This window comes from Synchiropus splendidus, chromosome 13 (assembly GCF_027744825.2).
Source record: "Synchiropus splendidus isolate RoL2022-P1 chromosome 13, RoL_Sspl_1.0, whole genome shotgun sequence".
Taxonomy (NCBI): Eukaryota; Metazoa; Chordata; class Actinopteri; order Syngnathiformes; family Callionymidae; genus Synchiropus; species Synchiropus splendidus.
The window spans coordinates 8,624,723-8,639,712 of NC_071346.1; the positions used below are offsets into that span (position 1 = coordinate 8,624,723).

A 14,990-nucleotide genomic window follows, 5' to 3' on the forward strand; every position below is an offset into this window, starting at 1 on the left:
TCAAATGGGGCACAACTGAAGAATATTTAAAAAAAAGGAACAGATGTTTCCGCTCACACCCTCAGCTGATGGTACTATTAATACTGGCTTTCGTCGGAGTGATCTGAGGTAACACAACTGGGATGACTTCAAGGTGCTAATTGGACGCTAAACAGCGAGAACAAAATTCAGAATTCAATGACAGTCCCCCTGGTGGAAGTAGCAGCGGTGAATCTGTGTGATACGCTGACAAACCTTCATGTTTCAATCACTAAATGATGACTATTTTCACTGTAGATCGGCCAAGGCAGCAGCGGCAGCGGGGAGTATTCAAGGTGCATTTCAGCTCTGGAACTACATAGCACGGCAAGCTATCAAACATGCATCAAAAACCTGGGAGTCCACATCGTCTGTGTTGGAGGACTGAACTAAAAAGCAAGAGATTAGCGAGCAAGTAGTATGAAAAACAAAATGAATAAAAGCCGACATACTCTCTTGTCAGAGGGTTGCAAGACGCGTTTACTTTTAGCGTGAAATTGGCTCACAGGACAACAACTGTCACTATGACATCGACGGACACTTGCAGAATTTGAGGATGGCTTCTGCCGACTCAGTTGGTGTGGCAAAATCATCATACATCATATATACATTATACCATGTGACTAGTTAGGTGTTATTTCATGAAACACAGCGTAGTGTCAGTTGTTGTTGTACTTGTTTTCAATCATAAAAACAAGGTAAAATGTTACACAAATCCGGTCCCCAATCCAGAGGTAGCGTGTCACCGCACTGTTCAACTTGAAAAATTAATAGATTCATGTCACTTGGTGCCAACCTTTGGCTGCAGGAGTCAAGCTCATAGTCATCAGGTGAGAGTAGCAATGAGAGCTTGTGACCGTCACCCATGCACATCCTCATCCTAACCTTATTTTTGAACGCCACAGAAGAGGAAACGTTTGATTGAATTGAAAGCCTGAACATGCAATGCAATGGCTGACGTCTGTGTCAGCATTAGATGCAGAATTGTCAGGGAGCCTCCAGAAAATGCCCTCTTGGCTTGTAGTGTTTGAATGGAGCACGTAATAAAATAAGCAGACTGATATACATCTTGGAAACCTGAGTGGACAAATCATGTTTTGTATTATTTTTAGCCGCTGATGGGTGGGTAACAACAACCAGCTGGTGCCTCCAGCTGCCGCACCACTCTGTGCCGCGCTGAACCATCATCATGACATGGACAGAATGAGTCCCACAGATCCATTCAGAGTTCATAAACAATGACGACTCCTGAATGTGCGAACTTCGGCAATGGCGGAGTACAGTTGTTTGTTAAGCTACATGAGAGGGCTTCCAAGGAAAAATCGACACGTTGATGGATGAAAAAGAGAAACCCAGACTTGCACAACACCAGAAAGTGGATGGAGGATATGACAGAACTCGCACCAGCATTAGAATATTGGAACGTGCAACAAACGCGAGGGGTTTCCAGCCACAGAAACATATGGGTAACTCATGACAGACCAGTGGATAGACCAGGATATCCCCTCATATCTGGGATAGACGCCTCATGCCACGGCAGAGATGACCTTGATGTCTTTAAAAAAGGGTCATAAACTACTTAGACTTAGTCACAGTACCTGCAAATCTGTAGCTGGTACGGCGATGAAACGAGTGGCGAATCTGTTTATTGAAAACAAAGCTGTCCATTGAACATACATGTAACCTGTTCATATGGGGCTACAGTAGGCTGTGACTAGCCCATGCCACAGGCCATTGAGTGTACAGCTAGAGTTGCCCTATGAGGAGAGGAAAAACTTAAAGCATTCCTATTGGGCGAGTGTGAGGATACAGCTGTTTGCCAAAACATGATTGGTCAGCATATTCAGCATATTTGTAAACCAGAGCCAAGACAAACAAGTGAACTGACTGGTTGCTTCCAACAAATCCAGCTCAGTCGTCGTATTGTTCATACGTTTCGGATTAAATGAAAGCAACTGATTTCTTTCTGAGCGCCACAGGCGGAGTGCTCCGACTAGATATGCATCAGCTTTTGTTCTCTGAATATGTAACACTGGCCGGAGGAGGCAGTGACAGAGGTTTTCGGGGGGAGTGGTTGTGTATCATGAGCTGTAAATGAAGTAGTGTGGCGTCTCGAAGGGATGGGCAGTCACAGTTTGACCTGCGGGAAACAGATGAGCAGAAAACATCTCACAGTCTCGGCTGAAGAAAGTAGGAGAGGCTAAAAAGTATCACGCTGGATGCCTGCGTAAACAAAAAAAGGGGAGGAAAATCAGGCATCTCTCGTCTCATTATTGCTTGCCGCAACACTCGTGAGGAATCGAAAACAACCAGCAGGCAATATTGAAATGACTCAACCAGCCTGCCTGTTGTGATTTGATCTGTAAAAACACACACCTGCACCGTCTCCGGCATGCAGGCATCAGCCAAACTACTGACACAAATATCCGCTCCCAGCTGCATTACACATACTCCCATAGTGTTTTGTGTTGTGATCATGGCCTAATGCTGGAACAAGCTCAGATCAATAAGCTAATTAGCCATAAAGCATATGCAGTACGGTGATATATTTTATGCCTGGCATCTCCTGGCGAGCACTCGCAGGCATTACCATATAAATGAACTGCAGCCATTTAGTTAGCAAAGAGCTGTGGTATGGAGTTTGGGGGGCGGGGGGTGGAGAAAGTTACAACACGCATTATGAGCTGGAAACAACACGAGAGGTCAAACAGTCAAGTAACAAATTGCATTGAGTGCTGGCGGAGTGAAAACAGCTGCCATGCTGGGACCACGTAGCACAAGCGAGGCATCGACGAGGCTCAATGGCGGCGGAGGAAACCCCGAACACGCTTTCTTTCCTCTCTTTGTATTCCACTGGACTGCAAGTAATTCAATACGCCTCTTCTTGTGTCGGCGCACTCGTATGAATCGCGAAGGGAATGAACTATATCAAGTGGAGCGCTATTGCGACGCCGCTAACAGTAATGTCAGTGTTTTTGTGTGTGGCCCCTGTGTGTGCTCGTGTGTGCAAGGTGAAAGCTTCATGTGAGAAGGAATATCTCCTCACGGCCGTCGTTTTATCCAGTCACGCATGAGCCAGTTTTGGAACGGTCTTGACAGAGTTGCCCTTTTTAAGGTGGACCAGCAGAGCAAGTGTCCAAAACACAGAGTAGGAGCTTCAAGAGCCACAAATATTTTTGTGCTCACAAGAATAACTGAAACTTTGAGAGTAGTAGTAGAGAGTAGTACTAGTAGTAAAATGGCTCATTATTGGGGTGTTCACACTGAATATTTTAGGAGTAAAGGCCCATTTATGCTCAATACGTACACATCCAGATATGCACGGAGCCTTCTGTCCATGCTCTTTCCTCCATATATTAGTTTTCACAAAGCCATACTGACTCCAACTGAAGCAGTACCACCAAAAAAAAAATGGGGGCAGTGTTGCTGTTACTACCCGATATATAGCTCCAATGAGACAAGAAGAAGATTTAACAGTTTTCCGTCTTCCAGTTGTGTATATTTCACAGCCTCACTGACCACCACCTTCGACAACCCTGCCTCTGTTTCGTCTTTACCAATACTCCTCCACAGTCGCCATGTTTGTTTTGGAACTGGTCATAAACTTTTGACTCTGGGCTGCTCCTCCTGGTGGATATATTGGTGAACAGCAATACCAACTCAAAGAACACATGGAAGCATGTGATCAGTGGCGTTGACAATGTTTGAAACAAACTGGTACAAGGGGGGCATAAATGGGCCTCTAGTGGTGGCCTCACAGTGGGTTGTTTTATAAGGTCATTTTGTCAAATTATTTCTCTTAAATTATGAAAAGAAAAGCTGATGTTGTCGATTACATTACAACCATAGATGAGGGCAGGTTAAAGTATCGAAAGTATCATTGATCAGATAGAACTATGGACAAAAAAACAACTTTTCTTATTTCACCAGTGGCATCTGAAAAACTTTATGATTTGACTCCTCAGTTCTTTTTACCAAACTGTAGCACAGATATGGTCAAATGATGGAAGTATTATCAAAAAGTGAATTTAAAACAAACAATTTCTCCCATTAAGAAGAGCAAAAAAGAAAAACAAAAATATTTTTGCTCAACCGGACTAAGTTCTATTTGATCAGATATTTAAAAAGGTATTTCGTTTTTTTAATGGCATTTTACGACTAAAACGCATGAGAAACATCCACATTCAGGGGACTTCCTCTAAATATAAAGGAAACATCAGAATCAGAATCTGAACCAACTAGGAAAGCGCTTTGGAATAAAATAAAATAAAATAAAATAAAATAAAATAAAATAAAATAAAATAAAATAAAATCATACTTCTGGTGATTTGTAAATCAGACACTTCATGGAAGTGAGAAGAATGAGAGAAAACAATTTTCAACTCACTATCGCGTGCACTAATAACACAGACCCGTGTTCTCCAGGATTCCCCGAGCGAACCGGGCAGTTGAGAGTGGCTGCTCCACAACACCAGGCAGATCTCTCCATAGCAACACACATGGTAACACAAATCTATTTCAGAGCTCAGCACTTAAACACAGTGGACCAAAAAAAAAGGGAAAACAGCGATCAATTATTAAAAGAGCTTCATGTTCATACTCACTGTCGCCGGCTACAGCCGAAACAGAGGGGCTCTCGCTGCGATTGTTCTCACGTTATCACTTATCACCAGCAGCGCCACACCTTGCTCATATATACGGAGGATGTGAAGCAAGGATCAACCCCTGGTCTGACATTTAATTGTTCAGCGGGGTTTGTTTGCTCTTGCCCTGCCAGGAGTGGAAACACGGCCGGCTAATGAGAGGAAAACAAACCCTGTAACAACGCGGGGAGATGACCGATAGAGGAGGCTTAAATCAAGCAAATGTTTCTCCTGGCAGAAGTCGGCCAGTAAATCATAACGCCGTAAGCAGATCTGTCGGCATCAATTGTTGCGAACGCTAACGCTCACGGTTGCCTCAGCATTATTTGAGAGGCAGCACCAGCCCGTAAGACAAACAGCTTTTTTAACAAGGGCCGGCAGCCCGATTGCCTGGGTATTTGACTTCATTTAGACAGGAGGAACACTGGGAACACAGTCGGCTGGAATCCACTTACAACAAATTAGCTCGGTGGCGGAAGTAGACAAAGGAGGAATCGCACCAGCCTTAAAGAGAATGAAGGAAACAGTGACGCCGGAAAGCTTGACATCAAAATAAGTCACTTTTCATTAAACTATCAGGCTAAACCCTCTTGGCAGCGACCGAGAGTTGAGAGTGCCATTATGATATTTGTCGATGATGAACTTGTTGGACTTGAGCTCGGCTTCGCAGTTTGGAGCGCTTGGAGTCATCCATATCACAATGACACATTCAAGCTACTGGTTTTTGGCACACACACAAGCAAACGCTTCCAAAAAGCACTGACTACAATTATGTCTTCAACAGGTTTGTATCTTTCACAGAAGGAATATAAACAGCATTCAGTATTACTCAGACCGATAAAATTTTGCGCCAGTTTGACAATAGCACAATAAACCACGATGGTGGCTATATTCAAGTTTTTATATCACCTTATTTAAAATAAAGCTCTTTTAATAACTTGAAAATATTTGTATAAGAATTTCAAGTACATTCAGAGAAGTGGAAACCCTGGCCATCGTGTAGTGAAAAACATCCCTGAACAAAAGTAAACAGATGCTTTGTTTGCTTTTGTTCAGGGTTTCCTCCATGTTTGTTGTTGTTGTTATCATCCTAGCTGCCACGTGTCTTGTGCATCAGTGTGATCAGTGGACCAGGAACTGCTGCACCTACAGAGGTTCCACGTTGTCTGCAGAGCAAACTGTTCAATTAAATTAAATTAAATCATAAAAAAAAACACATTAAAAAACAACTATATTCCTGAGAGCACAGCGTCTTTCCAAACCCAGCACTAGGGGCAGCGGCAGGATGCAGATCACACTCCCGGCAGCTTTACGTTTCACCATTATTAAGGTCACATGCTTAACATATCACAGGTCATTCAGACCTTTAAGGCTGTTTCCTAAAACAGCCCAATAAAGATATTGGTGAACCAGCAAAGGGCCCCTGGTCCATATCCACCAGTAAGACGGACAGAGGACTGCAACAAAAGCAGCCAAGGCTTCTGTCCTCTAGCATGATACATCGAACCTGACCATGAACTGATAAACTGTTGCAGTCCTTTATGGGACTTGTAGTACAATGGCTTTTTTTTTAGACCATTAATAAAAGATATAATAAAGTTACATCCATATCTAATTCATTCCAGTCCCAGGGAATACAGATGCCTGCGTAATATCATTTTAATTTAATTGTAATATTATGTGATTTAAAGTTGGACGTCTGGATTGAATTAAAACAAAAATAAATCTAAACATATGGGACTTACATTAGAGACAAAAGTCTTGCCAAAAAATAGTCATAAATAATATAAAGGATTGCACATTATAAGGTGAGTGATAGATGAAACTGATCCGTGCTTGTTGCAGTACAGTGCCACTGTGTGTGTGCACAGCATGGTGGACTGAACAAGGGATTCTATTGAAGGATGTGCAAGGCACTTTTGTTTTTTAGTGAAGCTACTCCATTATGCATGCATGAATTAGTATTGATAATTGAAGGGGACATGTCCAAAGAGCAAATAGGAGTCATGACTGGAGGCAACCATATAAAGCAAACTGGTACTAACTTTTCAAAGTGTGTTCCTGGCACACAACTTTGAACATGTCATTGAACTGATGTTTACGTTCAGTCAAAAAAAAGAGGCGTGTCAAATGCAAACAAACCCCCTCCAGCCCCGTGTTCCTGTGTGTGGGTGTCCCTGTGGGGGATATGAGGCGAGCAGTAAGTGGCAGGCATTAGAGTACTTACACAGCACATCACAATAGACGCACCTTTCAAAGCACAGTGTTACCGAGGCGGGACACAATATCGTACGAGCTCCCCTTCCTCTCCAGTATGCTGCCTATTAAGTTTCAGGGTGTGTGTGTGTGTGCGACGCTGTAATCGTATACACTTTATCAGGCTTGTTCTGTCACAAGTGTTTTGTTGAAGGGATTTCAAACAGGAGTGGGGGGCTGGGGCTGTCTCATTAAGGGCGCCTCAATAAGATGTAACCACGATCCCGCAAATATCCGTGAATAGATAAGCACGTCTCGCCGTATCAAAATACTTGGCATGGTTGGATGTGAGCGAGTGGAAAAGGTTGGATACTAAGAGCCTGTCAGGGGAGGTCTAAGATTTCTGTTTAAGATTTACTAACAGGATTATGTCAAAGTTGTGAATTAGACAAGAAGGTGTTCAGATGTTTGCTGGCCAGAATGAAGAAAAAAAAATCCCCAAAATATGGAGTTTCGCAACACATTTATCACCATGTCATAAGAACATAGAAAGTCATTTCATATTTTAAGAGTAACAAAACTATTGTTGGTCACATTTAAAAAATACATTTAATCCTTCATGTCCAAAAATGTAATATTTAAAAAAAAAACTACATTTAAGTCCAGCTTGAGGAACTCCAAAGGTTGGTTTGCTCTGGACACTCTAATTTCCTCCCACAGTCCAGAACCTCAGAGGTTTATTCTTAGCAGTAGGTGTCAGTGAGTGTGTGTGTTTTTTGCACTTCTATCTATGTGAGAACCTGAGTATGTGTTTTTAATCAATAGAGTGAGGACATTTTTGCAAAGCCTCATTTTGAGGGTTAAAACTACAAAATAAAAGAGTTATTATAATTGGGTTTTAGTTTGGTTAAGAGTAAAGGTTACGTTTAGCCATTTGCTTTAGATGGTTAGGTTTTGGGTGAGAGGTGGGGACAGCATTACGTCAATGAAGGTCCTCACTGAGGCAGGAAGACAAACATCCTACTTTGTGGGGACCAATTCTTTAGAAAACATATAAAGAATGTTTTCTAAAGAAATATTCTTTATATAGACTTCAAAATATCTGGGTCATTATTAGTAGGTTTAAGTTTGGTTCTGAGTCCTGGTTTAGGTTAGCCATGTATTTCAGATGGTTAGATTTATGGTGAGAGGCTGGGGAAAGGGTTATGCCAATGAGAAACCTCGCAAAACCCCCCACAAGGATAGAAATACAAGCATGCATGCGTGTGTAAGTCCATCCTTCTGACTGACTGGAAACCTGTTGAGCCAGCCTGGACCCAAAACAGACCCAGCATGTGCCTCCAGTATAGAGAGCTCAAACATACTGCATCCAAAAGCTGGCGCACACAATTACCCACTTTTGCCTCTGAAAAAAAAAAAAATCCCGTAATGAACTCCCCACTGCTGCAGCTGCAATTAGTGTCGTTTTTTTAATCCAAGTATGCAGATTAATAGTAAAATCCTGCTGCTTTCTGGCTCGGCTTGCCTGCATGAGAGCCCTGTGAGGTCACAGTCTATTGCTTCTGCAGATTTAAATCATAGCAATGATGTCATAGGAGCGTTGTGTTCAGTCCAACAACTGCAACAAGTCAAATGATCCTCTTATAATTCACTTCTTCTTTGAGTGATGCCTCTGCAGCCACGATTAAATGAATACATAGTTATCATTAAGTCATGTTGTCAACAAGTTATGAGCACGTCCGTTCACCACAGACCACATGTGACGTCACTCGCAGGTGGAACGCTTTGTCTGACAAAAATGACCTCTGACTTTGACAAATCAAAAGTTTACTTTTAATCCAGCCATGGAGACGTTCTGCTGATGCGCCCAAATTGTGGCAAGTTCAGAACAGTCGTGTCAAGGTGATTTGATGTTCCACCAGTACTGGTGCCAGCTCGGCCCCCAGCAACAGCTGCAGCATCTTAAAAAGGGTCGAAGTCATGAGCACCCTTTTGTTCTCCTCGCCTCTTCTGACTGAAACTGAAACTTCAGGGGAGCTGCAGAGGGGAGGAAACTTCCTCGAACACGTACTGTATAATGGATTCCAGTGGGAGCTACAAGGATGCAGTGGTCAGTACCTCGCTCCTAAGCTAGGATAAAAGGGAAGCTAGTCGACAATGAGCACATTAGAACTGTCCAGGAGGAAAGCCTCACAAACAGGACTGAGGTTTGCTCAGAGCCCAGAGATGCCTCAAGCCACACCCACCACTATGCCAAGCCAAAGAGTAGAAAAGTTGTAATTACAACCTAAAAAATCAAAATGCAGTCAGTTTATCTTAAATGCAAAGCAATGAAGTCGTGATCATGCATAAAAATGACAGTAAATCATCAAGGCAAACTGAAATAAAGTTATGATTTGCAATAAAATGCACAAAAAATAAGATAGTTTATCACAATTTAGGAAGCAATTGATAAAATGTGTGATTTATAGCCAAAATTACGGCAGAAAAATGCAGTAATGGCAAGATAAGTGGGCATTAGTTAAAATAAAGGATCTTTTTAGAACGTTTTAAGAGGGGAATAAATGTAAATGAAGGATGTTATTTAAATAAAATCTAATACTACGAATAATAGTGGTTAATCACAACACAGCTGAGATAAAAATGTGAGTTGCAAAGTCATAAATATGTGACAAAGTAGTGATTCTCAGGTGAAGTTGTGATGTTAATATGAGAATAAGAGAAAGCAGGATCTCAGGTTAATCTCGGGTATGTAAATAAACAATCAAATCTAAAGATACAACAGCAGTATTCTATGGTTATTACATTATGTAATTACATTGAAATGTTTTATTTTACAGTTTGAATAATCTGAAAGTTGTATTAGCACTGGAACTGTTTTGATATTGCATAAATTAACTGTTAAAAGGAGCTCTTTTTCTGACTAATGACATGACTTGTTGGGCTGTGATGTCCGATTCGGGTTGTGTTGCGTTATCCAACGCAGCCTTCCTCCCTCCGGAGACAAGGTTTCTCTTCAGAATCCTAACGACGCGTTATAACCGCGCACAGCCAGCAACAATCATGCCACCGAATCAGGCGGATGATCGAGGCGGAATGTGCGGCGCATCATTTCGACTTTGTGTGGAAGCAGCACGCAGTTTGTGGGTAATTGAAATAGCGGGGAGCCACAACAACACCGCAACATGGAACAGGTGTGTGTGCGCGCGTCGCCAGAGCAGTGCGGTGACGCGCATTTCCAAATGAAACAAATAAGTCTTCCGCTCGTGGAGGAAAAGATGCGCCACAGAAAATGCTTCGAGTGGAGTTGTTGGCGTTACCTTATGGAGGTCGATGTGGATCCTCTCCTCGCCTTTATGCGGACTCTCCGGCCACAGGTGATAGCTGGAGCCGTAGTTGGGGCTGTCCTTGCTGCTGTTGCTCGCAGACGAGGTGCCTCGACAGTGCTGCGCGGTGACGCTCCCAGGCTTATTGCGGGTGGCTTCACAGTGCTGTGGCCGCAGGGGACAGACTCCCGGCGGCGGCTGCGGCTGCTGCTGCTGCTGCTGGATCTCCCCGGAGCCGCTGGCGCAGTAGTGGATGGGCAAACTGCTGCCCACCAGGAGCTGCTGCTGCGCTCGCAACTGAGGGATCTGCTGCTGCTGCTGCTGCTGCAGCTCCAGATGACTCTCCGACGCTCTTGCCTCAGTTGACTCGCATACATTTAAAGAGCAACCTTTCTGGGAGTTTGCACGGATTCCTTCAGGGGAGGAGTCCCTCTGCTGGAGGAGCCTTTGCTGCTGCTGCTGCTGCTGCAACTGCCGGGGGTCTCGGGTCCCTCCTCCTCCTCCTCCTCCTCCCCTGCAGCGGTCCACGATGCTCGCCTGTTGGTGGTTATTGGCGCTCCTCTGGAGGCGATCACCCCTTTTCCAATCCCGGGGAAACAGCAGGGAGGAGGAGGTCGGCGGCGGCGGCAGGAGCGGTGGGAAAGGTGGGGAGGGCTGCGGTGGGAGAGGACGGGTCTGACTCGCCTCCTGCTCGGAAAAACTGCAGTGGCAGCTCGCTGGGAAAACAGGCTGCTTCTGCGGCTGCTGCTCCCAGGGATCCTGCCGGCCGGCGCTGGGGTCAGCGGCTCGCTGGGCGGAGGCGCATCCTGGGGGTCTCCGGCTGGGCTGGCTCACACACGGGAGCTCCTGGAGGCTCTGGCGGGGAGCAGCCTGCTGAGAGGAGGGCGGGGGCGGCAGGCTGAAAACGGGGGCGGCTGGGTCTCGGCTCTGCTTCTCCTGGTGCTGATGGACAGCTCCCGCGTACCGATGCCGCATCCCCCTGATCGCCGCGTCTGGCTGAGCTCGCTCCTTTGCCGTGCAGCGCTCCGACACCCATTCATCGCGATCCCAGCAGAAGAGGAGCGACTTGTATCATTGGTAGTTGAGAGCGGGACCTGCCTTGAAACGTCACCACACAGCCAAAACGCCGCCTCCGTGTTCGCCTGCTATGCGCACAGGTTGCAGCGGATCGATCACTGGAGAGCGCTGGGATGTCAGGTCGGAGAAAGGTGCTCAAAAGGAGCTCGATCATCCTAATCCCCTGTCATGGAGCCAATAGATCGACTTTCGCGATGTTGCCATAACCACCCGGCATGATCAGAAATCACTTTTTCTGCGACGTCACCGCCGTCTGCAGGCCTGTCAAACGGCTCGACACGGCGCCGCAACACACCTCAAACACCACTTGTTGGTCGCGGGGAAATCATGGAGCCACGTCCGCAGGTGGCGCGTTAGCTCATACGCGACTGTACAGCATGAAGCCTGCGGTCTGCTTCTTAATAATTTAGCCGGTTTTGTATTACCGAGCAGAAATATTCCCCGTTTGTGCGCGAACGTGGCGCTGTCTCGGGTGCTGAAGTCGCTATCACCATTTTGTAGTAGCGTCAGAACAAAATGGTATTTTAAAAAATACATTAAAAAAAGCAGTTTAACGTCTCTCAAATAAGTAAAGAGAATCATCAATGAAGTTTGCTGCGAAAAAAGTTTGCTTTAGGGGTCAATATTATATACATTATTTGTTAAATCGTCCACCCCACATTCAGTCAATTCCAATATGCCCTGCAACAGTTTAAACTCATCATATATATTCATGTAAGTCACGAAGATAAAGAGGGTTCAAAATGGAGCTCTTTCTCAAGGTAGGATTGAGACAAAAAAAACTCCATGTTGATTAAGTTGCAGGAGCAGGACATTCACTCTTCAATGGCTGTTAAACTGCACTGGTTTTGACTGATATTTTCGAGTCTCACGTTGGTGCTGCTCCATGTGCGCCATCACCAGCTGTATAAATATTCCACCTCTACTTAAGGAAGTGGCTAGTTAGGGAAAAGTTGTGCATCGACAACACAAACATTGAGCACAGGAGGGAGAGCTTGAGACTAAGCCAAGGCGACAGGCAGAGGGAGCGACGGAGCCAACTTTTACATCATACATTAGCTATTCTTAATAAGTAATAATACTTTGCTGGGAGCTGGCTCAGCCGTTTGGACTTTTGATGGCTCGGAAGACTGCAGCGATGGCACGCTGCTTCTCACCACGGGAAGAAAGCGGAGGTTTTATAGGGATGCGAAGTGCTGCGGGAAACGGCAGGGCCGCATTAGAAACCTGATCATTTTCATTAAGTAATTGGTTGCTGTGACCTGTGAGTTCCTTGGCAAGATGGAGTTTCATTTGCTGGTTTGGGAAGCAACGTTTCTGCTTCCACATGAATTATTAAATCATGCTTTACAACTTTGGACGCACAAAACACTGTGTGGAGCCACAATTATGCCAGAGAGCATATTCTCGCTGTGTTTCATTCACTATATTCACTGGTCAGTACAGAAGACGCTCACTGACACTTGGACAGCCAAACACACAGGGCTGCACGAAACACACTCATTTACGCAGATGAGCAAATGAATATAGTTCCCTGTGTAGATAAATGCTGTTTGAAAATTGCAAAATACAGAGGTAACCTCACACACATACACCGCTGTCTTTGTGGGGACTTTCATGCTCCTGAACCTAACCCACCAAAACACTCTGAACCAAACTTTAACCCAATTATAATGACCAAGTTACTTTGGCAGTGGTAATTTTGTGGTCCTCACAAGTGTAGCAAAACCAGATAGACACGCACACAAATAGCTAGTGCAAAGTCAACCAGTCCAAAGGAGGTCTCGGGTGCTGAAGTCGCTATCACCATTCTCAAGTAGCTTTAGAACAAAATGGTATTGAAAAAATAAAGACACAAAAAAAGCTGTCCAATGCAACTCAAATAAACAGAATCATCAATGAAGCGAAAAAAGTTGTTGCCTTGTGGGTTGATATTATATACAGTACATAATTTGTTAAATCATCCACCCCACATTCAGTGAATTCCAATATGTGCTCCAACAGTTTAAACTCACCGTATAAGCCATCACATTCATTTAAGTCACGAAAATAAAGAGGGTTTAAAATGAAGCTCTTTCTCAAGGTAGGATTGAGACAAAAAAAACTCCATGTTGATTAAATTGCAGGAGCAGGACATTCACTCTTCAATGGCTGTTAAACTGCACTGGTTTTGACTGGTATTTCAATTACTGTATAATGACCAAGTTACTTTGGAACTGGTAATTTTGTGGTCCTCACAAGTGTAGCTAAACCAGACACACACGCACACACACAGCAAGTGCAAAGTCACGCACGAACAGTCCAACGGAAAAACACATTATTACTGACACATGGGGATGCATCTAAGAAAACAGACTTCAAACTCCATTGCTATATATAACACCAGTAAGAGGCAATAAACATTGAAATAAATTCTAATGCATAAAGTAACACAGTTAAAAATAAACACATATTTATGCACACAATACAAGATGCTAATTTACGCAGGAGATGAATTACATTTCTAAATACATACTTAGAAACACATACATACGGGTGCAGTGCGCTCTCACACGTCGGTCACACAGTCGCTCGTGATCACAAACTTCATATATATATATATATATGTGTGTGTATGTTTTTATAAAAGTGAAAAAAAAGGTGAAGACGAAAAGCAGATTTCAATGGGGAGGGTGTGGGGGGATTTAACTGAATGAGGCGTTAAGAGACATCAAAAAGTGACGTCACCAGTGGGTGATGTAATTTCTTGCAATTGATGGTCTACTCTCAGAGAAGGTCATGCCAAACGTGGTATGTGTTGACTAAGACTTGCTCATGGATATGCAATCTGCCCTTGGAATTGACAGCTAAAGAGAGAGTCAATAGACAGAGGGGCAGTCTTCCTAAAATGCTTACGTAGCGCCTGCGCCTCATCATTATATGTGACGGATCAATTTCTCATTCACAGACTTCACACCTTCACAAATGGCAGTAATTCGCACCTGAAATACCTTGAGATAAGACTGCAGTTTCAGAAGGAATTGAGTGTTTATGTGCTTGATGGTGTGACAGCTCGCTGACCTGGTGGAGAAGCAAACCTATAAAAGGTCAAAGGTCAGCTCACATCATCTTGCTGACGCAGCTCTTTCCTCTCATTAGAAGGGGTTCAGTATCAGGTACAATCCTGCTAAAAATCCACAGGGCAGCTGCCTTCTGATAAATGGGTTAGTTGAGAAAATTAGCGTCCATCTGAGCTCCAGATGCTGGAGTCATGAGCACATTCTCATTCAGCTAAAGAGTTAAGGTCAGCTGTTTCAAATGTAAATGCAAATGCCACTTTAGTATATGGAGGGTCAGCTGTTGCACCCTGCTGACACTGACCCCTCATGATGGCATCTATTGTGGGAGCCCTCAGTTCCAGAACTCTCAGTGCTCAAACTACTGTTGTGACCCAGCTATGGAGTCTCTTCCGGTTCTTGAGTTAGGCGAGAGTTATACATTGTCAGCAGTTCAAATTTTCCAGCTGTTACCGGCATGACTGGACTCTCCTGCCGCCATTGTTGCAGCCATGTTGACCAGATGCAGCGAGGGAGAGCAGAACAGAGCACGCTTGACCGGCTGATTGACAAGTCCTAATTTAATTTTGAGAAGGGCATCTGGAGTTTGATTGGAAGGGAATCAAGTTTGCGTTATCATGTTATTGAATCCAAGCGAGCAACTCCATCTACCGCTGGAGACCCCTGGGCTACGG

General features: G+C 44.3%; 1 protein-coding gene across 3 annotated transcripts in view; it reads right to left on the reverse strand.

Annotated features, from left to right (window-relative positions):
- kcnn1a (potassium intermediate/small conductance calcium-activated channel, subfamily N, member 1a) overlaps positions 1–11,194 on the reverse strand; it is a 55,995-nt gene extending 44,801 nt beyond the window's left edge. For all 3 annotated transcript variants that reach the window (XM_053882804.1, XM_053882806.1, XM_053882805.1), the window contains exon 1: positions 10,178–11,194. In XM_053882804.1, the coding sequence (XP_053738779.1) occupies positions 10,178–11,158 (981 nt within the window). In that variant the 5' untranslated portion in view covers positions 11,159–11,194. The remainder of the gene's footprint in view (positions 1–10,177) is intronic.
- Between the last annotated feature and the right edge of the window lie 3,796 nt (positions 11,195–14,990).